At 38.1% G+C, this 27,243-nt stretch overlaps 1 protein-coding gene across 6 annotated transcripts in view; it reads right to left on the reverse strand.

Annotated features, from left to right (window-relative positions):
- TANK (TRAF family member associated NFKB activator) overlaps nt 1-27,243 on the reverse strand; it is a 1,995,915-nt gene that overhangs the window by 427,727 nt on the left and 1,540,945 nt on the right. For all 6 annotated transcript variants that reach the window (XM_044074789.1, XM_044074784.1, XM_044074787.1 and 3 more), the window contains one exon: nt 23,237-23,781. In XM_044074789.1, the coding sequence (XP_043930724.1) occupies nt 23,237-23,781 (545 nt within the window). The remainder of the gene's footprint in view (nt 1-23,236; nt 23,782-27,243) is intronic.

The raw sequence follows: 27,243 nt of genomic DNA on the forward strand, positions 1-27,243 counted from the left end.
ACTCAGCTTGGCCAGTGGGGACAGAGAGAGAGAGGGAGGAAAGACTTTTAACATGGAAGTGTTGATTAAACAGTTACCTCTGGAACCAATGTAGGGCAACTGGGCTAATATCTATATCAAGTACATGGTGTAGAAGTAGACTGTGATCCACTAGATTAAATGACTTTGTAAGGTCAGTACAGAAAGCACCAGTGAATTATCCTTCGTCCAACCCTAGTAGAATATCATCAGTTAGGGTCCATAGTTCTGTTGAGATGCTCTAACCAGACCAAAATCCATACCCAATATGTATTTTAAATGGGTGTGAATAATTTTTTTGAGAATTTTTACCAGGGTGGGAAGGACAAAGATTGGATGGTAGTACTACATCCTGGACTGGTGCAGTAGTAGTTGAACCAGGGGAGAGTGTAATCTGATCCTGTGGGACCGTCAATGTTAGGTTTTTGTGAACTGGTACTGTCTTTTACTTTAAAGCTTCCAAAGTAAAAGTGGGGAGATTAGGGGTTAGGAGTAATTAAAGTAAACACAGCCAATAGAAAGGGGAACAGTATGGCTGCTTTTGTAAAAGCAAAGATATTTGCATTTACATTAACCTGAAAGACTTCAAAACTGATTAAAACAGGGCATTACTTATTGCTTACATTTGAAGAAGTGCTCTTGTTGTTGTTGTGTCTTTCGGCTTTTCCCAATTAGGGGTTGCCACAAGCGGAACTCCAGTTCGCTAATGATTGGTAGTTGTTTTGAAAGTGCTCTTAATAATATGAACTGCTAAGCTATTACAAGTTTTAGTTTCATACCTACGATTCTGACAGATAATGTTTGCAGGGACTGCTCAAATTGTGTAAATGTAATATCCAATTAAAAAGATACAGGCTAATTAGAAGTCTATTTAGCTTTTTTCCCATCAGCATCAGAAATGCTCCAAAGAGCCATTGCATGGGTAATTAACAGCTTGGAAGGTAATGTTAACATAATTTATGATACATTACTAACCGGTCAGACACAAGCAAGGCATGAAAAGAAATTGAAACAGATGCTGATTACATTATAATATTATAATTGAAAGCTAAATATGAGCAAATACAAAGTAATTGTATCAAAAGTCTGAAACCAATGGATCACATTCTCATATCAGTAGGACTGAAAACTGATACAGAAAAAATTCAAATAAAATGGGCAAATGTAAGTGATAAGATAAACAGATTACTACTGAGGTTTCTAGGAATTATGCAGTATTTTGAAAATTCTGTTCCTAACAAACACAAGACATTGATGCCTCCACAAAAGTTGTAAGGGCAAGCTATAGCTTGAGAACACAGACAAGCAAGAAAATATTTTTCTGCGCATTTTCCCCTCATTGTCTACTGACCACCAAGCCTCCCTTTATCAGCCATGGCCATTTCTTCTCCCATCCTGCATATTCCGCAATGAAGATGAGAGCTGGCTGGGTTAAGCCATTGTACAGTTAGCCTCAGTGGTGGTTTGTGCCCAAGAATGGCATCTCAGTAATGAAAGCATATTTATTTAGGTCTTACTCCACTCACCTGGATAAGAAGGATGGACATCCCATGTCACTGTGGGGATTGCAACACACTCCCATATGTGGGTATATGCTCATATGCACTTACAAATGAAAGCTACCAACTAGGTAGCATGGTGGCTGAATGCCTGCCACTGGACTGCCTTCATCCAGTGCTGCCCCTCCTCTGTGGGACTATGGCACTAGATGGACACAGACAACCCACAGGTGGATGTCCATCCACACTGCCAGCTCTGTCAAAGTCCTTAGCCACTAACTGATTTTGAGTCACCTAGGCCAATGATAGGATTTTATTCCTATATACCACTGAAGCTGCAAGAAAATAGTTCTGTAGTGTTTAGAAACTAGTTAAATACCAACATTAATGTGTAAATATGATTTACTGATGCACAAAGGTGACATGCTCCCATGGAAAAGGAACTTCTACCAATAATAAAAGAATGTAAGAAATTCCATGAACCTGAGTTAATATGAAATCAGATTACAAACCCTTCAAAACATATCCCAAATATCTTTTCACAAAGTCAGCAAAAGGATTGTCAAAGATATTCCTTAACTGGAAGAACTACCACCTCATTGTAAAACAGAGACCAGACAAGGAACTACATACGGCAGAGAGTTTCATATGCATTTATCAGAGAAGCATGAAGATGTTGCAAAGAACATACAAGAGACTATTTAGGTAATACCTCAGTTATCTGTCAGAAGAAAAAATAAAATAATTTTGGGAATGTACTGATACTAACTTAGAAATGTAGTTTCTGTAAAAAAAATAATATAATTACAGGCTGACCTGAGCAAAATTCATCACTAAGGAAAGAACTTATGTCTTGCTTGTCTTTCTAGGAAGAAATCGATTGTATTTAGGATTAATAAGTTCACAACATAGTATCTCTCAATTTCTGAGGGTTGGGGATAGCCATTCTCTTTAAATCTCACTTACAAATTACACTTTTCAAGGAACTTCCATTAACAGGCCCTAAGTCAGAAATTCTATCAGTCAAACTTCAAATTAATGACAACAAAGCTTATCTATCTTATTTGTATGTATCTTCCCCTGAAATAATACCCTAATCCTAGAAAACTTACTCAGTTCTCTTACTAACCAACCACCCCAAGAAACCATTATACTTGGCGATTTTAACATTGATTGGAATACCTGCAAAGCCCAAAATCCTACAAACCATATAAACCTCCATGGTTACTCTCAATTGATTACAACAACAACTAGAATCCACAAACCCAACATGAAAAAAACAATACTAGATTGGATTCTAATAAATAATTCTCCTGACAACTATACTCCTGGGACTCTTCCTGATAGTATTAGTGATCATATTATTACTTATGTTATCAGACAAAAATTGTATATTCCTAATGAGCATAAACTAAGAACTTGCAGCTCAAAGATTTTTCAACCCTGATAACTTCCTTAATGAATTACAAGCTTGTGACTGGTCTCCTTTATCACACCTTGAACTTAATGAAGCAGTTTCCTATTTTAACACTAAATTCTTGCAGATCCTGGACTATCACGCTTTCACACCACCAGGATAAGAGCCAAAACTGCCCCGTGGCTATCTAAGCAAAACAAAAGAAAGAATGATACAGAGAAACAAAATCTGGGCTAAATGGAGAGCTACAAAATCTCCAGCTGATCATCTCCTCTATAAACAGTTAAGAAATTCTACCAAGAAATCTACTCTTAGCTTATAAAAGGAATATTATCTTAATCTACAAAATACTACTCAGAATACCCACAAAAATTTTGGGCAGGCATTAATAAACTTCTAAAACCTGGACATTCTCCTACTCCTACTCCTACAGGATTGAACCCTAACTCCTCTACACAAATCCCAGATGCCTTTAATAACTACTTTATAGAAGCTATTCTAACCCTAGCCAACTCCCTACCAACACCCATAGCCTCCCCACATAATAACTCAACTGCCTCTACTAATGCCTTTCAAATCCAACCTGTTTCATCATCTATCATATATAAACTTCTATTAAAACTAAAGCCTTGCACTCCATCTGGACAAACTCCCATCAGAATTCTTACAAATAGCTGCTAAAGCTATTTATCTCCCAATATCTACACTGATAAACAGGACCATCTCTGAAAGGAAAATCCCTACCATGTGGAAAATTTCTCACATAATTCCCCTTCATAAAGGTGGCCCTTCTTCCAAATATCCAACTATCGACCTATTGCCTTACTCTCCCCATTAGCAAAAATAATGGAAAGGTGCATACACAAACAATTTCTTGACTACCTTCTTCAAAACAAACTTCTATCCAACTGTCAACATGGCTTCAGGCCCCACCACAGTACTACATCTGCCCTACTTTCCTTTACTGACTCTATCAATAAAAATCGTAATATTAACCAATTCTCTGCTGCACTATTTTTAGACCTATCAAAAGCCTTTGATATGGTTAACCACAACATACTTCTTGAAAAACTTAACAACCTCCCTCTAAGCTTACATTCTTTACAGTGGTTTAGAAGCTATCTCGAGAACAGGCAACAAGCAGTATGTTGGGAAAATAACCTATCATCCTTGCTCCCTGTAAATATCGGAGTTCCACAAGGCTCTATCCTTGGACCCCTTCTTTTTTCATTATTTATCAATGACCTTAATTTGAATGTGCCACAAGCAACCTGTATCCAATATGCAGATGACTCAACTTTGATCTGCTCAGCTACAGATATTCCCTCTCTCCAGTCCATCACCCAAACAACCTTTCATAATGTTGAAATATGGTTTATGCAGCACTGTCTCCTCCTTAACCCCAAAAAAACAAAGCTATTGCTCTTTACTCCTACAAATAAATCTCCTACACCTTTCTTTACTATCTCCTCTAATAATGCCACCTGTATTAACCCTGATAATACCACTTTCGACTGTTAGGTGTAACCATTGACAACCATCTGAACTTCGAAGAACAAATTAACACTTCTATTAAAGCGGTTAACAAAAAACTTGGGACACTCTATAGAATTAAATCCTTCCTGAACCCTGCAACCAGAAAAACTATTGCACAGACCCACCTGCTTTCCACCCTTTTTTATGCCTCAGCTATATTTACCACACTTTCTAAAAATAACATCAACAAACTCTCTACCTGTTATAACAGTATAGCTAGATTCATTAATGCTACACCCCTTAGAACTCACCACTGTCACAACCTTAAACAACTAAACTGGCTAGAACTAAAGAACCACCTATTGTATCAACAATTACTCATCATACACAAAACTCTTCATCTCCCCGAAAATACTCCCAGCCTTACATACCTCATTTCTCCATATAAGAACCTAACCACACTTCGTTCTGCAAATAAGTTCCTGGTATCAATAACTAAATCATACAATAAAGCTGGGGATGCATTATTTTCTAATTCTATAGGTAAAGTATGGAATCAACTTCCTCAAACTTTAACTTGTCTTGAATCTACCTCTCTATTTAAAAAACAAATCAAAGAACATCTTATTTCACATTGGCTATGTCCCTGTACCAATCCCGACTGAAATATAGTCTAAATACAACTAATTTTTGTCTCCTCTCTAAGCCCCTACCTGATGCCTTCTGGAGATGAGATTTATTCTTAACTTATGCCTCAAACTATTTTATCCTTAGTTTTTTGTTTTTTTGTTACATCCTTCTATGTTACTAATAGAACTAGACATTGTACATTTTAAATGTTTTTGTTATCCTCTCTTATAATGTAAGACTGATAAGTTTCTGAAATGTTATTGCTCTGCCTCTCTTGTACCTGTTAGAAATCTTTGTTGAAAAATTGTTAAATATTTTGCTCTAATCATATTCATTACTGTAATTTTAACTGAACTGGAGCTTTTCTCCCCGGGCCTCTACTGTAAACGGATATGTATCCAGCTAGACTAGCCCGGTCAACAAATGTAAAATAAAAAATAAATAAATAAGTTTAATGAAATACAGTGAGAAAAGGAATGGGACAAGAGCAGACTCTTATGGAACACCTTTACTCAGCTTGGCCAGTGGGGACAGAGAGAGAGAGGGAGGAAAGACTTTTAACATGGAAGTGTTGATTAAACAGTTACCTCTGGAACCAATGTAGGGCAACTGGGCTAATATCTATATCAAGTACATGGTGTAGAAGTAGACTGTGATCCACTAGATTAAATGACTTTGTAAGGTCAGTACAGAAAGCACCAGTGAATTATCCTTCGTCCAACCCTAGTAGAATATCATCAGTTAGGGTCCATAGTTCTGTTGAGATGCTCTAACCAGACCAAAATCCATACCCAATATGTATTTTAAATGGGTGTGAATAATTTTTTTGAGAATTTTTACCAGGGTGGGAAGGACAAAGATTGGATGGTAGTACTACATCCTGGACTGGTGCAGTAGTAGTTGAACCAGGGGAGAGTGTAATCTGATCCTGTGGGACCGTCAATGTTAGGTTTTTGTGAACTGGTACTGTCTTTTACTTTAAAGCTTCCAAAGTAAAAGTGGGGAGATTAGGGGTTAGGAGTAATTAAGAAGTAAACACAGCCAATAGAAAGGGGGAACAGTATGGCTGCTTTTGTAAAGCAAAGATATTTGCATTTACATTAACCTGAAAGACTTCAAAAACTGATTAAAACAGGGCATTACTTATTGCTTACATTTGAAGAAGTGCTCTTGTTGTTGTTGTGTCTTTCGGCTTTTCCCAGTTAGGGGTTGCCACAGCGGAACTCCGGTTCGCTAATGATTGGTAGTTGTTTTGAAGAAGTGCTCTTAATAATATGAACTGCTAAGCTATTACAAGTTTTAGTTTCATACCTATGATTCTGACAGATAATGTTTTGCAGGGACTGCTCCAAATTGTGTAAATGTAATATCCAATTAAAAAGATACAGGCTAATTAGAAGTCTATTTAGCTTTTTTCCCATCAGCATCAGAAATGCTCCAAAGAGCCATTGCATGGGTAATTAACAGCTTGGAAGGTAATGTTAACATAATTTATGATACATTACTAACCGGTCAGACACAAGCAAGGCATGAAAAGAAATTGAAACAGATGCTGATTACATTATAATATTATAATTGAAAGCTAAATATGAGCAAATACAAAGTAATTGTATCAAAAGTCTGAAACCAATGGATCACATTCTCATATCAGTAGGACTGAAAACTGATACAGAAAAAATTCAAATAAAATGGGCAAATGTAAGTGATAAGATAAACAGATTACTACTGGTTTCTAGGAATTATGCAGTATTTTGAAAATTCTGTTCCTAACAAACACAAGACATTGATGCCTCCACAAAAGTTGTAAGGGCAAGCTATAGCTTGAGAACACAGACAAGCAAGAAAATATTTTTCTGCGCATTTTCCCCACATTGTCTACTGACCACCAAGCCTCCCTTTATCAGCCATGGCCATTTCTTCTCCCATCCTGCATATTCCGCAATGAAGATGAGAGCTGGCTGGGTTAAGCCATTGTACAGTTAGCCTCAGTGGTGGTTTGTGCCCAAGAATGGCATCTCAGTAATGAAAGCATATTTATTTAGGTCTTACTCCACTCCCCTGGATAAGAAGGATGGACATCCCATGTCACTGTGGGGATTGCAACACACTCCCATATGTGGGTATATGCTCATATGCACTTACAAATGAAAGCTACCAACTAGGTAGCATGGTGGCTGAATGCCTGCCACTGGACTGCCTTCATCCAGTGCTGCCCCTCCTCTGTGGGACTATGGCACTAGATGGACACAGACAACCCACAGGTGGATGTCCATCCACACTGCCAGCTCTGTCAAAGTCCTTAGCCACTAACTGATTTTGAGTCACCTAGGCCAATGATAGGATTTTATTCCTATATACCACTGAAGCTGCAAGAAAATACTTCTGTAGTGTTTAGAAACTAGTTAAATACCAACATTAATGTGTAAATATGATTTACTGATGCACAAAGGTGACATGCTCCCATGGAAAAGGAACTTCTACCAATAATAAAAGAATGTAAGAAATTCCATGAACCTGAGTTAATATGAAATCAGATTACAAACCCTTCAAAACATATCCCAAATATCTTTTCACAAAGTCAGCAAAAGGATTGTCAAAGATATTCCTTAACTGGAAGAACTACCACCTCATTGTAAAACAGAGACCAGACAAGGAACTACATACGGCAGAGAGTTTCATATACATTTATCAGAGAAGCATGAAGATGTTGCAAAGAACATACAAGAGACTATTTAGGTAATACCTCAGTTATCTGTCAGAAGAAAAAATAAAATAATTTTGGGAATGTACTGATACTAACTTAGAAATGTAGTTTCTGTAAAAAAAATAATATAATTACAGGCTGACCTGAGCAAAATTCATCACTAAGGAAAGAACTTATGTCTTGCTTGTCTTTCTAGGAAGAAATCGATTGTATTTAGGATTAATAAGTTCACAACATAGTATCCCTCAATTTCTGAGAGGATACACATCTGGGAATAGCAAAAGATGTATTTGCTAAGAATGCTGACTCAAACAAAACAAAAATAATAAATATCTATATCATATGCCATTCATATTACAATAATAGTCCAGAATAAAAATGTTAATGATTTTATTTATATTTGTTTACCAGCATAATGCACTGAGCAATACTGACCAATTTTAGTCTCAGCCCAGGTAAAATGCAAAACATTTCACCAAAAAAATTACAGAAATGTAAGCAATAACACAGCTCAGACTAATTATATATATAAAAATATGAATATACATTCCAGTGAACAAGTGCAGTGCAATGTACAATCAAGCAGAGTGTAATGTACAATATATGCAGTGAATCTTGAGAGAGGAAGAGAGACTCGGGAAGGAGATAGGTTAGGTAATATGTACTGTGTTGAAGCAGGAGGATTTGGCTGAATTTGGAATAAGTATTCATTTCCTTAATGTTGATGGGGAGAGTTTGCCAAAGAGCGGGTGCCTGAGAGGAGAAGGCATGTGCAGTGCTGTGGAGTTTGGTTCTAGGGGTAATGAGAGCTGGTGTGACAGAGCATGTGCATTGCTGTGTAGTTTGGTTCCATGGGTAATGAGAGTTGGTGTGACAGAGCATGTGCAGTGCTGTGGAGTTTGGTTCTAGGGGTAATGAGAGTTGGTGTGACAGAGCATGTGCAGTGCTGTGGAGTTTGGTTCTAGGGGTAATGAGAGTTGGTGTGACAGAGCATGTGCAGTGGTGTGGAGTTTGGTTCTAGGGGTAATGAGAGTTGGTGTGACAGAGCATGTGCAGTGCTGTGGAGTTTGGTTCTAGGGGTAATGAGAGTTGGTGTGACAGAGCATGTGCAGTGGTGTGGAGTTTGGTTCTAGGGGTAATGAGAGTTGGTGTGACAGAGCATGTGCAGTGCTGTGGAGTTTGGTTCTAGGGGTAATGAGAGTTGGTGTGACAGAGTATGTGCAGTGCTGTGGAGTTTGGTTCTAGGGGCAATGAGAGTTGGTACATCTTGTGAAGTCTACTTTTATGGGAGTAAAACTTTGGAGTTGAAGTAGTTTGTAGAGTGGGATCCTAAAAGTATGCTAGACCTTTGTTTTCTGGGTAGCCATTTGTCTTTTTCTAGGCTGATACAGTGATGCTCACAAAGAGATACGTTTTTAATGAATTCTCAGATGCTTTTAGAAATATACTGGAGTGTGGTACACTCTTTCTTTTCGACAGAAGCAAAAACTGGCATCCCATACTCAAGCTGAGAAAGGAGAACTATTTTGCAAATAACTGCTCTGGCTGTTTGGAATAGGAAAAAGGAGATCTTTTTGACCCAGTAGAGGAGGGAGCTTATTTTGGCTCTCACTTTGTCTATATGGAAATGTAGGTTTAGTGACTGATCAAACCAGAGTTGTATGTATTTGAAGGGGGAAGATGTCTCTATGGAATGGTTGTGCTGGTCAGGTTAAACATAGTTAAAGAGTCAGGCGCTTGGTGAAATTTCTGTGGAGTTCCAAAAAGCATAGCTTTGTTCTTGTTGGAAATGAGACAAAGTTTATGGTTTATGAGCCACTGATGGAGCTCATGTAAATCTGACTGGAGTTGGCACTGAATGTTGGTGCGAGAGTGATCTGATCGGTAAATGACCATGTCAGCAGTACAGAGGATAAGTGGGAGCAGGGGAGGTCACAAGGAAGATTGTTAATGAATATGGACAAGAGGAGGACGCAAGAGTGGATCCTTCTGATACCACACCTTTGGTAACAGGTGCAGATTCTGACTGTGAGGATCCTATTTTAACTCTGAGATGCCTGTAAGTAAGTTTTTAAATCACGGAGTGCATCTGGATGGATACCAATTTCAATTATTTTGTTTTGAAAAAGATAACAGTCAATGAAGTCAAATGTCTTTGCCAGGTCTATAAATAGGACACCTGTAAGGAGGCCACTATCAGAGTTTGGCAGCATGTCATGGGGTTAAGACCAAAGTGCTGTCATAGTACTTCATCCAGGCAATAATCCATGTTGTTTGGAGGACAGCACATAGTACTGCAGGGTGTATATATATATATATATATATATATATATATATATAGAGAGAGAGAGAGAGAGAGAGAGATGGGTGTAGACTATATTTTCAAGAAGTTTGTCCAGAATTGGGAGGATGGATATTGGATGAAAGTGAAAGGTATCTTTGGGTTGGTTTGCTTTGGGAAGGGTTTAATTAGAGCAGTTTTCCAAATCTGTTACATATTTTGTGTGAGACATAGATTATATGTGTGGGTTACAGGAAGACATAGATGGTTTCTGCAGTGATAGATGAACCAAGAATTTATGTTGTCAGATCCAGGAGGGGTGTCAGTGGAAATATTTTCAATTTTATCATTTAATAAACTTCAGTGCCCATCATGCTTGAAGAAGTGTGGGCACAGATTTGTTTCAGTTCACTGAAGGTACAGCTGCATCACACATATGATTAAAACAATATTTGAAGTTCTCTGAAATAATTAAACTGAGAATCATAACATATGCAAGTGTGACTGATGTATTAAGGTTGCATTCTCAGGACACAGGATGTCTGAGGTAATCGTATCTGGCAATGCTAAGCAATTAAAAATTATTTATATTTGTTATTCTCTGTCTTGTTTTAAATTTATTTTCCTACTGTCAATTACTTTTAGCTGCTTTGCTTATTGTTAATTATTTATTTTATTTATTTATTTGCCATTTGTTAACCAGGTTAGTCTGGCTGGGCAAATGCCCTTTTTCAGCAGAGACCCGAGGAGAAAAGCTCCATATACAAATATTACAATTAACTACAAAAGAGCAATACAGATAAAAACAAAAGTATAAAATGAGTATCTTATTCGTCTTTAACATTCGTTACAAAGGTACATTTAGTAATCTTAAAATAACATGTAAATGATGTAGTTGTATGGTAAGAAATCGAGGAACGGAAAGGAAAGGAAGGACTAGTAAGTAGGCAAGTCTTACTTATCGTGTGGAGTCAAGTAAGGGAAAATAGTGAGGAAGGGGCAAGGTAAGAAGATGAAAGACATAGCTGGGAGTTGTCTGATACTGTAAATACTGATTACGAAAGAGGTTAATTGAAATGGAAGTAGAAACATACAACCAGGAGAGTCTACGATGCAGGAAATGGAGACAGAGGCTTGGTGGGAGAAGAATGGCTGGGGAGGAATTGATTCAAATAGGGTCTTTACAGGGGCAGGTCCATGAGTTGTGTAGGTAGTCCTTTAGGGCTAGTTTGAAATTGGGTGAGTTTTGGTGAGATCTGATATAGAGAGAGGAGCTTGTTCCAAGATGTGGTGGCTTTTTCCTATGGATTTATTAGGTTTAGAAATTTGGAGAAGGTGTTGGTCTGATGTACGAAGCTCCCAGTTAGGGACGTAGGGGGAGATGAGAGTTGCTAGTGAAGGACAGGCTAGGGGTTGTTGTAAGAGGGAATGTGTTAGGTGAAGTTGAGGTAGAAGGAGTTGGTTATGGAATTCTAGCCAGTGAAGTTTTTTTTAGGAGAGGCAATGGTGTGAGCGATAGGGCAGATTTGTGGTGAACCTTGCAACTTTACTATATGATAGTTCAAGTTTGTTTAAGAGATTTTTTTTGAGGTTGGTAAATATAGGGGCGGCATACAGTAAAATAGGTAGGAGGTAGCCTTGAGCAAGGGATACTTTGATTTCTTGAGTAAGGAATTTTTTATTTCTGTATAGCAATCCTAGTTTCTGGTGGGTTCTTTTGATGCAGTTGCTGATGTGGGTATCAAAATTTAGTTTGTCGTTTACAAGTATACCAAGATGTTTAGAATGAGACTCAACCTGAACAGTTGTGCTGTTTAGGGAACAGATTGAGAAGGATGATTTGAGGTGTTAGAGGTATTTGGGAAGGAAAAGAAGTGTAATTTTGTTGGGGTTAAGTAGGAGTTGGTTAGTTGTGAGCCATCTTTCGACTGAGTGTAGTGTGTCTTGTGTGAGGGCATGTAGTTGGGATAGATTGTCAGAGGTACAGATGATCGTAGAGTCATCTGCGTATTGTATGAATGTAGAGTCAGGGCAGGGCTGAAAGAGATCATTAGTAAAAATGTTAAATAGTAGGCGACCCAAGATGGAGCCTTGGGGGACTCCAGTTAGAATGGGAAGGAATGGAGAAGTAGCTGGCATCCATATGACAGCCTGAGCTCTATTTGATAGGTATGAAGTGAATCAATTAAGGGTGGAGATAGAGAGGTTGAAGGAAGCAAGTTTGAAGAGCAAGAGGTTATGAGAAACAGTGTCAAAAGCCTTAGAAAGGACCTGAAAGAGGGAAGATGCTAGATTGTTGTTACTGAGAAAAGTGGAGATGGAGTTACTGAAGGACAGTAGAATGGTAGCAGTGCTATGATGAGGGTGAAAGCCATGTTAGTAGGGGTGAAGAGATTTGCCTGAATGAGATGTGCAATGAGCTGTTAATACCAAAGTATTGAATACCAGTTCCATTACAATGTTATATTTATCTTTTTTTGCAATATGACCCAGGTCATGCCTGAAAACAGTCCTTAAACCAGTGCACTTATCAGGTCAACAAATGTAAAAATAAAATCAAATAAAAAATATAGGAATTCAAAAGAGCTGCCTTAAGTATGAATAAGGAATTAAAAATATAAAATGCCAGTCCACACTCACAAGAGTTAAAAGGGCAACAGAGAAGAACTATGCAGATAGCAACAAAATCTTGTAAAAAAATAGCTGAGAGGACTGTCATCTCACAGTTTTGGTCACAAGAATACTTCATTGTAGTGGGATTAGACTTTCAGCTCAATTACTAGAGGGCAGACGGCTGAAAAGCAAATATCCTTCAACATTACTGATGCTTAAAACAGTATGACGTAAAGAAAATATTAAAAGAAAATCAGCAGAGATAAATATTACTACAATAAAAACCAGCAGCAGATGCTCAGTTTATAAGATGGAGACAAATTAAGTTACAAAAGCAAAGAAAAATTTGTACTTGACAAGATCCTACGGTTGTTACATGGTGAAGATGGAAACCTGCATATGCTGAACTGCAAACATATACATGCAACAGATTTGTCAACGTGCAGGGAAAAGGAGCAACCTGAATTATTATTACTATTACTGCCACAAGGAAACAGAGTATTGAGAATTGTGGCAGCAGAGTCGAACACAGAGGTTCCTTACCAAGAAATGTTGCAGAGCTACAAGAACTGTCCCAAAAGGAAGATAGATTGTCAGAGGTACAGATGATCGTAGAGTGAAAACAACCTGCAGCTGTAGATATCCAGAAAGTTCAAGAGCTGATGATTTTACTAAAGATTAAAACATCACACTTACTACAATATATTTTGAAAGGGTTCACAAAGATATTGCTCGATATAAAAGTCCATGACATCTTTAGAAAAAAAATGAATTCTAATTAATGCATGCTGTCTCACAAAATGTAGAGAAAATAAGTATATTTTATAACCAGAAACAAGAGAATACAGTATATGTGTGTATGTGTGTGCGTGTTATACAATGTGGGATCCATATATATATATATATATATATATATATACATATATATATATATATATATATATATATATATATATATATATATATGTGGGATCCGTACAGAAGCTCAACTGCATCTTTCACCAAATCCCAATTTGGTGAGCATACTTGCATGAAAGTGCTGTTCACTGAAGCAGCACTTTCGCATAAGTATGCTTGTTGTTCCGGTCGTACTATGGTGTGGTAAGGGAAAATTCCCTTTTCCCCACTGTAGTGCGACCTTGGAGTGAGAATATTAAAGTTGGGGGGTGTGGGGGGCTTGACCCTCTGCATTCAAGTAGATTATGTGTTTTTTTTTTAACATACTTTAACGAAAGCGCTTTTTCGATGAAAGCGCTTTCGTTAAAGTGTTTGGTGGTAATGGATTCGGGCTTTTGATCTTTCGATCAAAAGTCCTAGATATATATATATATATATATATATAATGTGTGTGTATGTGTCTGTCTGTGTGTGTGTGTGTGTAAAATTATTATTCTTAAAATGTTTTACAATAACTTGGAGCTTTTCTCCCTGGGCCTTCACTGAAAATGGGCTCCTACCCTGTCAGACTTTTAGTAATCAAATATATATGGGAAGAGAGAAAGAGAAACAGGTATAAGATAAGTTTGAGAAGCACAACTTCGATTTGAGCAATGTGAGCACACAACACCAAATACTGGAATGCCAAAGACCAACAATACAAAACTCCATACTTACCCTAGTAAATGCAGTAATGGCATTCACAGAAATAGCAGTCCTACAACTGACTAGCTTTCTTCTTGCACAGACCAAATTTCTAATGGTAGTTTCAGAAATGTGTACCTGCTCAAGGATGTACTAAAGGTACCTGGCTTACAACTTGCCTCTTCGGTTTAATCTGTTCAAACCCCCTGATTAGCAATTGTCACGGAAAAGAACTTTGCTTTGGATATAGTAACAAATATTTCTTTATCAGTCTGTGAAGGTTAACATTCCCTATAACTAAATGTACTGAAATCCTGTGAGCCAGCACAACTACTAACTTTTTCTTGCTTCTTAACATTAACCATGCTGCTGACCGTTCAGCAGGCTCTGTTTAACTATCACACCAAGCAATTCTATGTATTTGTTTTCTCTAAGAGCAAGAGGCATTCTGCAAGGAACACGTATTACTGGCATGGCTTCTGCTGTTTATTACAATATTTTCATTTCAAGCATCCTAAACAATTAAGCACCTGTTTAAGCTATCACTTTTTGATTCTGAACTCTTGTCTTTTCTGCTTCTACATTTGCAATCACACACTTACAGTGGACACATTTTTTTACTTTCCCATGTTTCTGTGCTTAGTTTCTCTGAGAATCTTTTAATACTTAAATTCAGTTGAGCTGATGCTCATATCAGACAGTCTCTGCATTAGTATACTCAATCAGGTGAAATGACAGTCACATTGAATGCTCTATGTATTTGAACTTGTGACCTGCCTTCGCCCACATTCTTACTGAATTGCATCACAGAAGGTACCTCTGTTTATCAGACTGCACATTTTGTTTGTTACTGCACTTTTTTCCAATACTTTCCACTACATTGCCTGAAGTCTCTCAGGCCCACAGACACACAAGCAGCCTAGCTCAATATATTTCAGTTAGTTTAACTGACGTGTTAGAACTGCAACTTGAAATGACTACTTTATTCTTATGCAGAAGTCTAATCCAGATTTAACCCAATGACCTTATATTGTATCCTGTATGTAACAACATGTCTGCAGACTTGATTAGTTTAGTGATAAATTGCATTCTGAGTTGCATTCTGACTTAAACATATTACTATCACATTCTGCTCCAGTGACTAGCTTAAATACAACAGTTTTGCCATTTATGCATATTTATTCAGTCCAGGCCCTTGCAAAGTCCTCTTGACATTCAGTCACAGCTTTATTTAACGCCTTTTGTCACACAGTTCTTTTGCTCACTTTCTCTCTCTCTTCTACTTGCTTCCACAGTAACAAGTGTGCTGGTGTATGTTCTAATGAAAGTGTTAAATAAATCTATTTCAATTCACAGTTGGCCAGTGGTGGTTTGGTGTGTTTTCAGCGTGAAAGTATCCATACACTACATTTTACACTGTACAATCTTTAACTAGCCATTTGCTGCCATATTAACATTCTGCCACTGCAACTTTTTACATTCAAAATACATTTTTAAAATGGCCATCACCTCATCACACTATGCAAACCTTATTTATTTTTGCTATAGATTGTATATTGTCATATCTGGTGTACATGGGTTCTGTGGTGAGTGTCCCTGTTTATGAGCAGCCAAATATTGGGAAGATGAAGGTAAGTGATGAGCTAGACCTAGATTTACACAACTAAAATCATATTGGAGATATTCAGATCTGTTACTCAACTGTTTTTTTTTTTAGTGTTACCTTGCCCTGGTGAGCAGGAGCGCACAGCAGTTTTCACCTGTTCCCATTCTCGACATCAGGTGTTATATGGGGCACCTGCCTAATTAACTCCTATCTTATATTCCAACAAAGGCCAAGAAAATGAGCTATTAATAAAATATAACAGCTACAACTGTAAAAAAATGGTAATCACCTTGAGCATGGTGCACAATGAGGTGAAACCAGTACTACACTTAACACCTGACATCCATTCTCCTTATATTCTGCATTTCATGCATCTTCCTGGGGTCTCACAATTAGCTCAATCGTCAGTTCCTTGCACAAACCCCTCCAACAATGTAATGTGCTTGATATTTATGAAAAAAGTACAGTTGTGTAAGATCTTACCATAACAGTAGAATGTCCTACCTTTCACTGTTGCAGTATTCTTTACTACTGGAAGATCCTGCCCAGGATAGCTGAATGTCTGACCAGCACACTAAAGCCATTACTCCTTCCAGGCGTCATATACCAGACACATGTCCTGGTACATATGGCATATATAGACATCAAATCCTCAGACCTGAAGTGCCTCAGGAGAAGCAGACAAAGACAATAGCATGTACATCCAGGAAGGTTAGGAGAAGAAAAGGATGTAAGAAAGATCCCTTGGCCAGAAAGAAAGCAACATAAAGTAACAGGGGTCAAGAGGGAGAGAGGGGCAGAATACTGCAACAGTGACAAGTACGATATCTACTGTTATGGTAAGAACTTACATAACCATACTACATCTTTCCTTATCATTACTGCAGTATTCTTTACCCTTGGGAGACTACAAAAGCTCCTAGGAAGTATTGGCGGAGGAAGGCATAGAAGAGCCCTCCACAAATCCATGACTGATGGACTGGCAAAAACCACCCTGGTCCTGGGAATGTCATCCAAAGTGTAATATTTGGTAAAATTGTGAACAGAAGACAAGTAGCAGCTTCCAAGATGGATCTGTATCCAGACCCTAGAAAAGAAGTACCAGAAGAGGGCACTGCCCAAGTAAAAGGAGTGCAAACAGGAGAGGAAAGCTGCTTTCCATGAAAAGAATGGCAACAGGAAATGGCCTTAAAAACCTAGAAGGAAATGGTTTGCTTAGACACTGGCAAATCCAACTTCCTGGTATGAAAGGAAACAAAAAGTTACTCAGATTTTCTGATATGCTTTGTCATGTCCAGGTAATATCTCAGCTATGTAAATCCAACATGCGAGGAACTCTTTCACTAGCATTCTGTGGATAAGGGAAGAAAGAAAGAAAACAAATGGACTGATTCAAGGACAAATTATTAACCACCTTGGGCACAAAAGAAGAATTGATACAAACAGACACTCTGTCCTTGTGAAAAAACAAAAACAGAGGAACAACCATGAGAACTTGAAGTTCAAAGACCCTCTTGGCAGAAGTCATAGCCACCAAAAATTCAGTCTTCCAAGTACAGTGCTGTACAGAAGAAACTACAGATTCAAAAGGGGATAGAGTCCATTTCTCAACAAAATAATTAAGGTTGCAAGAAGAAGGAATAGGCTTTCTTGGAGGCTGGATATGAAGGAGACCTTTAAAAAAACTAGAAACCAAAGGTGAATTCAAAGACTGACAAGCTGAAATGGATGACAGATGAACTTTTAAGATGAATGTGCCAAACCAGAATTGAACAACTCACACAAAGGAAAGGACCACAGGAACCCCACTGAAAAGATGGGTCCAGATCAATGCTTAAGATGCCAAATAAAAAGTCTCTTCCATATAGTCACATATGATTTTCTAGTATTAGCTTTCTAGCCTCCTGCAAAGCATGAAGCATTTCCTTAGAAAATTGGTGTTTGAAAGGAATTAAAACCCTGTCACCCAAAGTGTCAGTTGAAGGGTGGATAAGTGAGGGTGAATAAGAGATCCTTTACCTTGTGTGAGTAGATCCATCCTGTGAGGTAACTTGTGGTGCCTGTCCCTGGCCAGATGAAAGAGAAGGGGGAAGCAGTGCTGTCTGGGCCAAAGGGGAGTCACAGGCAAAATTATGGGTGTGTTCCACATGATCTTGTGCAGGACCATTGTTAGTAGAGGAAGAAGGGTATAAATGTACAGAAACCCCCTCTTCCAAGAGAAAGACATGGCTTCCACTTTCTAAGCCAAGAGGACTAGGCAATCTGGAACAAAACTGGAAAAGCTGTCTGTTCAGGGGGAGGCAAAATTATCAACTTAAGGAGTACTTCACCAATGTACAATGTCCAGAAACATCTCCCTGTGAAGCATTCATTCATGAGGACTTGTCCTGGACCTGCTCAGAGTTTGCCACTAGACTGTGCTATAAAGGAATGTAAACTGCCTGAACAATTAAGTGATGGCGGACTGCAAAACTCCAAGCCTGAAGAGCCAGCTTACAAAGATGGCAAGGTTTTGTCCCCCCCCCCCACCTTGTTTGTTGATGTACCACATGACTATGGTATTATCTGTAAAATCCTTTAGAGGTCCCTGAACCCAACTAGAAGTAGAGCCCTCATCTCCCTGATGTTGACATGGTCTGTTAGTTGTTGAGGGGACCAAAGACCCTGGACTTTTAGATTGTTGGACGAGGTTCCCCAACCATGATTGGAAGAATCCATGTACACCTCTGTGCAGGGAGAAGAACCTGAAATGGCAGGCCTGGACTCATGGAAATCTGGTGATTCCAGCAGTGGAGCTCAACCATGAGACAAGGTAAGAGAGGACCTACACACTCAAGACGGTGGCAGTGCTGGAGCCAAACAGTGTTGGGATACCACTGAAATTTCCTCTTGTGGAGTTTGGCAAAGGGAACCATGGGAATGATCGATGCCATATACCCTAGAGCTCTGAGAAATTTCCTTACAGGAAGGACTGGAAGACGGAAAAGGGATTTGAAATAATCAGTCAAAGAGAGGACCTTGGGAGGCAGAAGGAAATCCATTAGAGAATGGTCTGAATCTTGCAACCCAGGAACACTTGATCCTGACAGGGAGTCAACACAGACTTTTTGAGATTGAGAGTGAACCCCACAACCATAGTAAAGTGGAAATTCTGAACCAAGAGCTGCTGAGAAGGGGCTTGGATTAACTGATTGTCCAAATAATGGAATATTTGAATTTTCTGAAATTTGTACAAGGCTACCACAGGACCCAGACATTTGGTAAAGACCACTGGAGCTGTAGAAAGATCAAAAAGAAAAGCAGAGAACTGACAGCAGCAGGAAGAAACATAGAAATGTTAAAACTACCTGAATAGAGGAAAAATAGGAATATGGAGGTAAGCGTACTTCAAAACTGGAGAAACCAGAAAGGCTTGAGGAAGCAACAGGTGGAAAAGTGTCTGACGGGACAACATTCTGAAAGAAGGGACCATAAAAAAGGTGTTGAGGAAAGACAGGTCTAGAATAGGCCTCCATGACCCCTCCCTTCCAGGGAACTAGAAATATTCTGAAATAAAAATCTGTTCCCTGCTGAGATAAGGGGACTGGATGGATGGCTCCCTGTTCTACCAGATCTCACAGAATCAAAGGAAAATGAGGAAAGTGGCAAGAAGAATGCTGAGGAAGGCTGAGGAATGGAGGAAGGAACATCCAAGCAATCAAATAACCATTTTGGATAATGGAGAGTACCCAAGCATTTCTGGTTATCTGTTACCAAACAAGAGTCAGTCTGAGGGACAAAAGAATTTGGCCAAAGGGGAGGGGAAGCTGGATGTCAAACAGAGGCATACTTATTAGGAAAAGAAGATTTTTGGCCCCTATAACTCTGAGTGGGCTTATCTGGGAAAACTAAGGAATCGCCTTGATCCTAGCAGGATGACTAGGCTGCCTATGGAAAAAAGAAGGTTTAGATGGAAAATTTTTCTGAAACTTAGGACAGAGGAAATAAAGATTTGGTTCATGTCCTGAATAATTTTACCCTTATCCTGAAGAGTTTTAAATAACTCTGCAGCAACAGTGCCAAAGAGATTCTAGTTGTCTGAGGAGGAATCTAAAAAGTGTGGCCTTAATGTCTTCAGGTAAGGCTTAAAGACATAACCAAGAGAATCTCTTCATGACAGAGACAGATGCTGCTACCCTAGAAGAGGCGTCATCAACAACATAATGGCATTTAGTGGAATGGTGAGCCACCAGAGAGGCAGAAGTCAAAACAGAAAGGGCATATGTGTTTCTATCAAAATTAAGCATATCAGTCAAAATCCCCTCAAATTAGGAATAAAGAGCTGGAACATATCTAGTCATGTGGGTCTGTTAATTGATGATCCTGAAGGCGAAAGTATTTATTTATTTAACATTTGTTTACCGGAAAAGTACGACTGGGACAGAGCCCATTTTCATTGGAGGTCCAGGGAGGAAACTCTCCAGACACGTCTTTGGAATGTGGGATAAAACCACAGCACCCAGAGGAAACCCACACAAACGCAAGGAGAACAAGAAGACTCCGCACAGAAGACATCCAGCTCAGAATCAAACCAGAGAACCTCTTGCTGTGAGGCAACAACACTAACTGCTGCACCACTGTACTGCCCAAGCAGCAGAACTATAAACTTTTTTCCCCAATACCTTCCATAGCATGGCTATACTTGTGATAAGGTAAAAGTTTGGAAGAGGATTGCAGTTTGGACAGCTTGTCTGTCGATATGGAAATAACAGCAGGATCAGGTGAAGACCTTTTGTACAAATACTTATGATCTTCAGGGACTGTATAAAATCTGCCTGGCTTCTTAAGGGATGGAGATTGACAGTCAGGAGTCTGAAAAGCTGCAGAAAATGTATCCAAAAGGGCAGCTAAAACAGGAGGGACTGCAGAAGGTCTGAGCAAGTCCCATTTGCAAGAGTTCATAATATCTCTTTTGAACATCAGAAACCCAGTCCCAATTAATGTGTTCCATCATGCAGCCCACTGTATCCCCAAAAGATAATTCTTCAAAAGGAAAATCAGAGGACAGTGAATCTTCTTCATCAAACCCCAAGGCAAGATGGGTGTGGATTTTTGAGGAATATGCCAACAACTCTACCAGAATCCAACTCTTCATCAGAAGAATCAGAATCTCTAGGCCTTTACAGGGAGTGGAAGACCAGGTAACAGAGACAGGGACAGACAAGCCTTGTGGGGATTTCAGAGCCATAAGGGTACTGTACAATCTCCGAGTAATGTCCTACCATTCTTTGTGAGGATCCTTAGCCATAAAAGCCTCATGTTTGTTTTTTTTTGGTTGTTTTTTAAAGGAACATTTACTTTAACAAATCTAGCAGGTTGTGAACCCTGCCTAAATTCGATGAGGCTACCAGGCACCACTTCCCTGCATAAAGGCTGGGGAATCCTGTTAGGCTCTTCAGATATAATCAGCCATGGTTCTTCCTCTACATCTACACCAGGCACATGCACAGCCTTGGTGGATGTGCAGGTAGACAGCTCCGAGTCAGCTTCCAACTTGGTCATGGCAGAGGGAACTGACATTTGCACTAGATGGTCCTTGAATTCTTCATCCAATTTGATGGAAACATCCAGTGGAGGTCGGGCAGCAGCAGATTCTGTAGGAGTTTTTTTTTTTTTTTTTTAATTTAAGTGGCTACTGAACTTTAGGGCAAGTGGATTCAACCATGGTACTCTGAGCCAAAAGGTTCAGATGCTGGTTTTCTAATTAAACAGAGAGAAATGACAGATGACTGCAGAGTGTCATACCGACAAATGTGGGCAAGTGGATTCAACCATGGTATTCTGAGCCAAAAGGTTCAGTGCTATTTTTTAATTAGAGAAGAATGAAAGATGACTGCAGAGTGTCGTACCAACAAATGCCAGACAAATCTCATACTATGTATGGTCATTTGTAGCATCCAAACAAAAAAGGAACTTCTGCTGTCTATCTTTATGGGGAATCTGTGTCCCACACTCACATTTTCCTTTCCTGGGTGACATGAAAATAAAATAGAAAGAACAAAAATAAGAAAGGAAAGAATCCCAATAGGGCACTTATCTTTAGAAGGCTTGGTAGATAAACCAACTCAGAAAATGGTGTACAGACCGAATTCAGAGGTAGATTTCAGACTGGCAGCAAAGAGGTTTGGAGGATTAAGCATCTGTATGTCACATACGTACCTTTATACTTTGCATGCAGGACATACATCTGATGTGCAATGGCTGGAAAGTGTAATAGCTTTGGTATGCTGGCCAGACGTTTGGCTATCCATGGCAGGACATACTAAGAGTAAAAAATACTGCAACAGTGATAAAGAAGGATACCTCAAGCTTCTTTCTTTGACACCAATTAGTTACTGGGTTGAAACACTGTTAGTTACAATAGCTATCAGCCTTGAGTTCTGGTTCCAGTAAAAATTCAGTACTTAAGATGGTTCTAACTCTTGATCTGGGACCTGATGATAAACCTGAAGAGTTTGTACTTCTCAGACACCAAATACTGAAAGTTTCTAAAACATACATTGGGATGAAAAACAAACTATATGAGCAAGTACGAACAACTTGGATCTTGGGATACACAAATTACTTAGTCCTGGCACAAGAATAAAAAGTGTGGACCAAATGTACACTGAATTTCCCTTTACATTTCTTCTCAACTTCTGCTGAATTTCTACTTTCTTTTCCATTTTAAGACATTATATCTCATGACTTTACTATACTATAACACTGTTTTTATACTTACTTAAATATTAAGCTACTCTAATTTAAAACTGTTTGTATGATATGTTGGCATTATTATTGTAAAGATCCAAAAATAGTTATTTTAACTATTTTATCTGTTACTCTGTTTTTTTATTGGAGTTTTTCTCTCCAGGCCTCCCCTGAAAAGAAGCTTTGTTGCACAGTTGGACTATCCTGATAAACAAATGCAAAATAAATAAATAAATAAATAAATAAATAAAATAAAATGATGTGTGCACCTACCAAACTTTAAGATTTAAAGAACATCCAGTTGAAGGAGGCACCAAGGTATTCAATCCAATAAAAATTATCCTCAGAATAAGACCTCCAGTTACTGTCAGATTCTACAAATATATTGTCCTGCTAACATATAGTCCTAAGCACAGACTTCAGTCTTTGTAAAACATATTTAGTTATGTCTTGTTAATAAGAGTCAGATTTGTACTCATCAAGCAAATCTTTTATTCAACTCATGTCATAGTTATTGAGCTCATATCTGTTCCTATCATGAATTGTTCTAAGAAGTCAGAATGTAAAGATCAGGGGCTCTGGAAATGAAGTGATGAAGTACAAAGTTGTAATATTGCTATCATAGAGACTGAAGGCCTGCTCATAAATTATATTGGCAGGTTTTAATCATAAAGCCCCTTACCTGCTGAGGTCCTTTTACAGTTCGTTCTGCTGCTTGTGGTAGCCCTACAGTTCCAGACGTGTCAACTTTACAGATGGGAGTATTTATAACCTGTCTTGTAGAATTTGGTAACTGATGCCTGTCCATGTTAGTGGCTGCCAATATATTTAAATCGGTTAGGTGTTTATTACGTTGATCACACTGTGGCACTGGTGGAACTATATTGTTAATTTCAATTCCAGGTGCTTCTTCTGAACTATTTAGTCTAAGCAATGCTTGACAACTTAGATCTGAGTTTTGCTGAGTTTTCATTGCAGCTTCAATTTCTACTGGTTTATCAGTTGAACTTTTCAAGAAATCAAGATCAGGTGGTGGTGGAAACTTAATATCAAGTTTATCCAATGGTAGCACATAACAGGAATAATCCTCTTGTTCACCTGGTCCTCTTGGCGTAATCAGTGTGACCACATCTCTATCAGGGTACTTCCTCTCTGAAGATTTAAAAGGTCGTTCTGTTTGTTCAGGAGGAACATCAGTGCACTGAATAGGCATAGAGAACTGGTCTTCTGAAAAGACAAATGAACAGTAAAAATTTACTTCAACGTTTAACAAATTCAAGATTATTTAAAGTTCCTTCCTGACCTATATTACTAGTTCTGAGCTGATTACTTGCGTAAATGAAATTTACTGACTGCATTGCATTGTGTAGAGGGATGATCCCAGCATTTGCTTACATTCACATACTATTTTTATGCTGTCAGTTGCTAAACTCATTGAACTTCTTAAATTATTAAAACATATCATAGATAACCTAAATATATTCCTTCCAGTCTCAAATGTTGCATTTACATTACCACGGTCAACTGCAAATGGATCACTGGCTTATACTCTGTTCTAATTATGTACAATGCTTATGTCTCCATTTCTCTTATGATTCAAATGTTTATTGGATGTAATTATCATTTTCCCTTGGGATTCAAATACCTGATTCACTTTAGTAAATGTCTTCTACTCTTTCTTACATCGTTATCTTGGGAGCTTTTAGCACGTTCTCTATGAAAATGGGCAACTGTTAAGGACAGTTATTAGTGAAAACAAAACTTAAATAAAATAAGCACATTTGGCTTTGAGAGCACGAGGCAAACATCTTTCATGAAAGCACTGACTTGGAACTTTGATTTGGTCAAGTGTTTGAGGGGTTATGAGAATTTCTGCTACAGTTATTTGTTTTGTAAAAAATATGCATTACTTGCAGCTTCTTACTTTAGCCAATATACTGCTTGCAATCTAAAGAACTTGTTATTTTAGCATGTGTGAGCTACTGGCAAGATAACACAGAACTTATAGCATTCAGACAAATGCAAATCTAGACACAATCAAAACGAGTTATACTATCTGCGTGGGATTGACAATTATATCCCCAGTACGGTTCCTTAAAGAGCAAAGTGCTCAGAAACATGGTAGCTCTGCTTCTGCAATCTTACTCCTAGCTTCTGATGGTTTGTTCAATTAAATTTTGTATTTTTTTTTTGTACATTGCACTGAAAAGTCTAAGTCAGTGTTATAAAGTCAACAAAATGCTAACTTATTCCAATATGCACCCAAACTGGGAATGACAACACTTGATTTACAGTACTACCAAGTATGTATACTTTTAACTACCAAACATGAGTTTTTGGGTCTATATTATGAAAGCGAAAAACTCTATGAGCAAATATCAAAATATCGACCCCTATACCGTGAAACACGAAAATCCTGAACACACTAAACAGCGAAAAAAAAATCAAACTGTCACCACTACCTATATACTACCTACCCAAATAAAATAAATAAACCACATATATACACTAACCCCTAACCTGGAAAAGCCGAAAGAAACAAACAAACATACACTAACCAAACCCTACTTCTAACCTAAAGTAAAGCACAAAACCCTACTTCTAACCTGACACTAAAATCCACATACACAACTAACTATGCACTTTCCTTAACCCCTCTCTAACCCTAAGGTCCGTAACTACTGCACACGTACCCTACAGACATACACCCAAACAAAACAAATAATCCACATAGATACATTTAACAAAACCCTACCTCCAACACTACTAGACCCCACATACAAAACTATCTATGCACTATCCTTAACCCCTCCCTAACCCTAAGGTCTGTAACTACTGCACATTTCCCCTATGAAAATATACACAAACAAAATAAATAACCTATACATACATTGAACAAAACTCTACCTCTAACCCCACACTAAATCTAAAATACATTACTTATCTAAGCACTTACCTTAACCCGCACCCTATCCTAAACTCCGTAACTATCCAACACTTACCTTATGCAGCTAATCCACAGATGGGCCAACCATGGAAATTTGACATTTCCATTTTCGACTTTCGCTCTAAGTCCACTTTGCGCTATACGGTTCGATGTTTACGTATTCGCGCAAACGTCTTTTTGCTATCATAATATAGACCCGAGTTTTCTTCAATAAATATTTTTAACTAAGAAACACGTTTATTTTAAATAAATGGTACGTGCAATACAATGACCTTCCTGTATGACTTAGCATGTATCATTTTGTAATCAAGAGTCAACCGTATGAAAAGGAGAAAACAGAAATTTGCTCTAGATATAAAAGCTGATAATTCCTGTTTAAGTATACCAAACGCTTATAAATAAAAGGCAGAATATACTGTTGAAACAAACACATATACATTTTAACATGCGTATGTTTGGCTGTTTACTGCCTGCACTTGGAAATTCTTGTCAGTTCTAGAATCTTCATGCACGTCCATTAAACCAAACATCAGTTAGATGCATGGAAGATGAGTAAAATTTAAATTCACATCTACTGAAGAATTAAGATGTAACAAAATACACTGTAAATACAGACCTCTGATAAACAGCTAGCACTAAATGTCTGGTTTTAGAGTGCTAAAAATCCAGAGGTCACCTGCTTGGATTACCACTCTGGATCTAGATTGCCAAGGGTATTGGGTGCAACTGCTGGCATTAACTGCTTTCTCAGTTTGGTTTCAGTCAAATTTGTGCTATTATTATTACAGGCTACAAAACTACCTGGTGGCTACCTTACATAGTTCTGCTATGTACTACAGATTAATAAGCACTGTTTTGCAATGCATGTTTGTTTTATCTTTGGGCATGTTGCTTTTATACTTACACTGCAACCCTTTACTGTTACTCTTTTCTTCCACTGCAATTAACCAGGACTGGAGAATGTGAAACGTAAGAAAAACCACCTGGCCGGAAGGGGTGGCTGTGTTTTTTGTTGTTGCTGCTATTTTAGAATGTGAAAAGTACTTGGAAATAAAAGGCAGACTGCATTTGGTGAAGTGACTAAGAAGGCAACAGTAGAGTTGTCTGCAAAATGAAGAAGATTAGCAGACACTACAATAAATCACATCATCCACATAGCGAAAAGGAACCTGCCAGTACTGAGCATTGGGAAACTCCTCTGTTCTCGTGGGAGGAGGTGATGAGATCAACTCTTCAGTTTTACTACTTAGGTTCCGTTACTAAGATTATACAAAAACAACTAATCAATGTTTTTAAGGATTTGCAGCTCTTAGTTATTAAAATCATGAGAAACATTTTTTCATAAGTTGAATAAGACAGGTCCAAAAACATTGATCAATGTAAAGCATTTCCTGAATGGATTGAATGAAATCAAACACCGATGTGTTTGCTACGTGAGAGGGCTAAAAGCCATGTTGGGTAATATAGGTCAGAGTGAAATTTAAAAATTTGACAATCAGCTGTTGAAGAAGGCATTTTTACATATTTTTTTGAAAATCTCTTTATTATAATTTATTTTTCAAAACTTAAAACATATAACAATATGAACATCGCAAGAAAAACAGTTATACAATAAGCATATAATGACAACATAAACAATTTTATTTTATTTATTTATTTTACATTTGTTAACAGGGGGTATCTGACTGAGCCGAAAAGACCCCTTTTCAGCAGAGGCCCGGGGAGAAAAGCTCCACATAGAA

This window comes from Protopterus annectens, chromosome 6.part0 (assembly GCF_019279795.1).
Source record: "Protopterus annectens isolate FY-2018-M chromosome 6.part0, PAN1.0, whole genome shotgun sequence".
In the NCBI taxonomy this organism is placed as follows: domain Eukaryota; kingdom Metazoa; phylum Chordata; order Ceratodontiformes; family Protopteridae; genus Protopterus; species Protopterus annectens.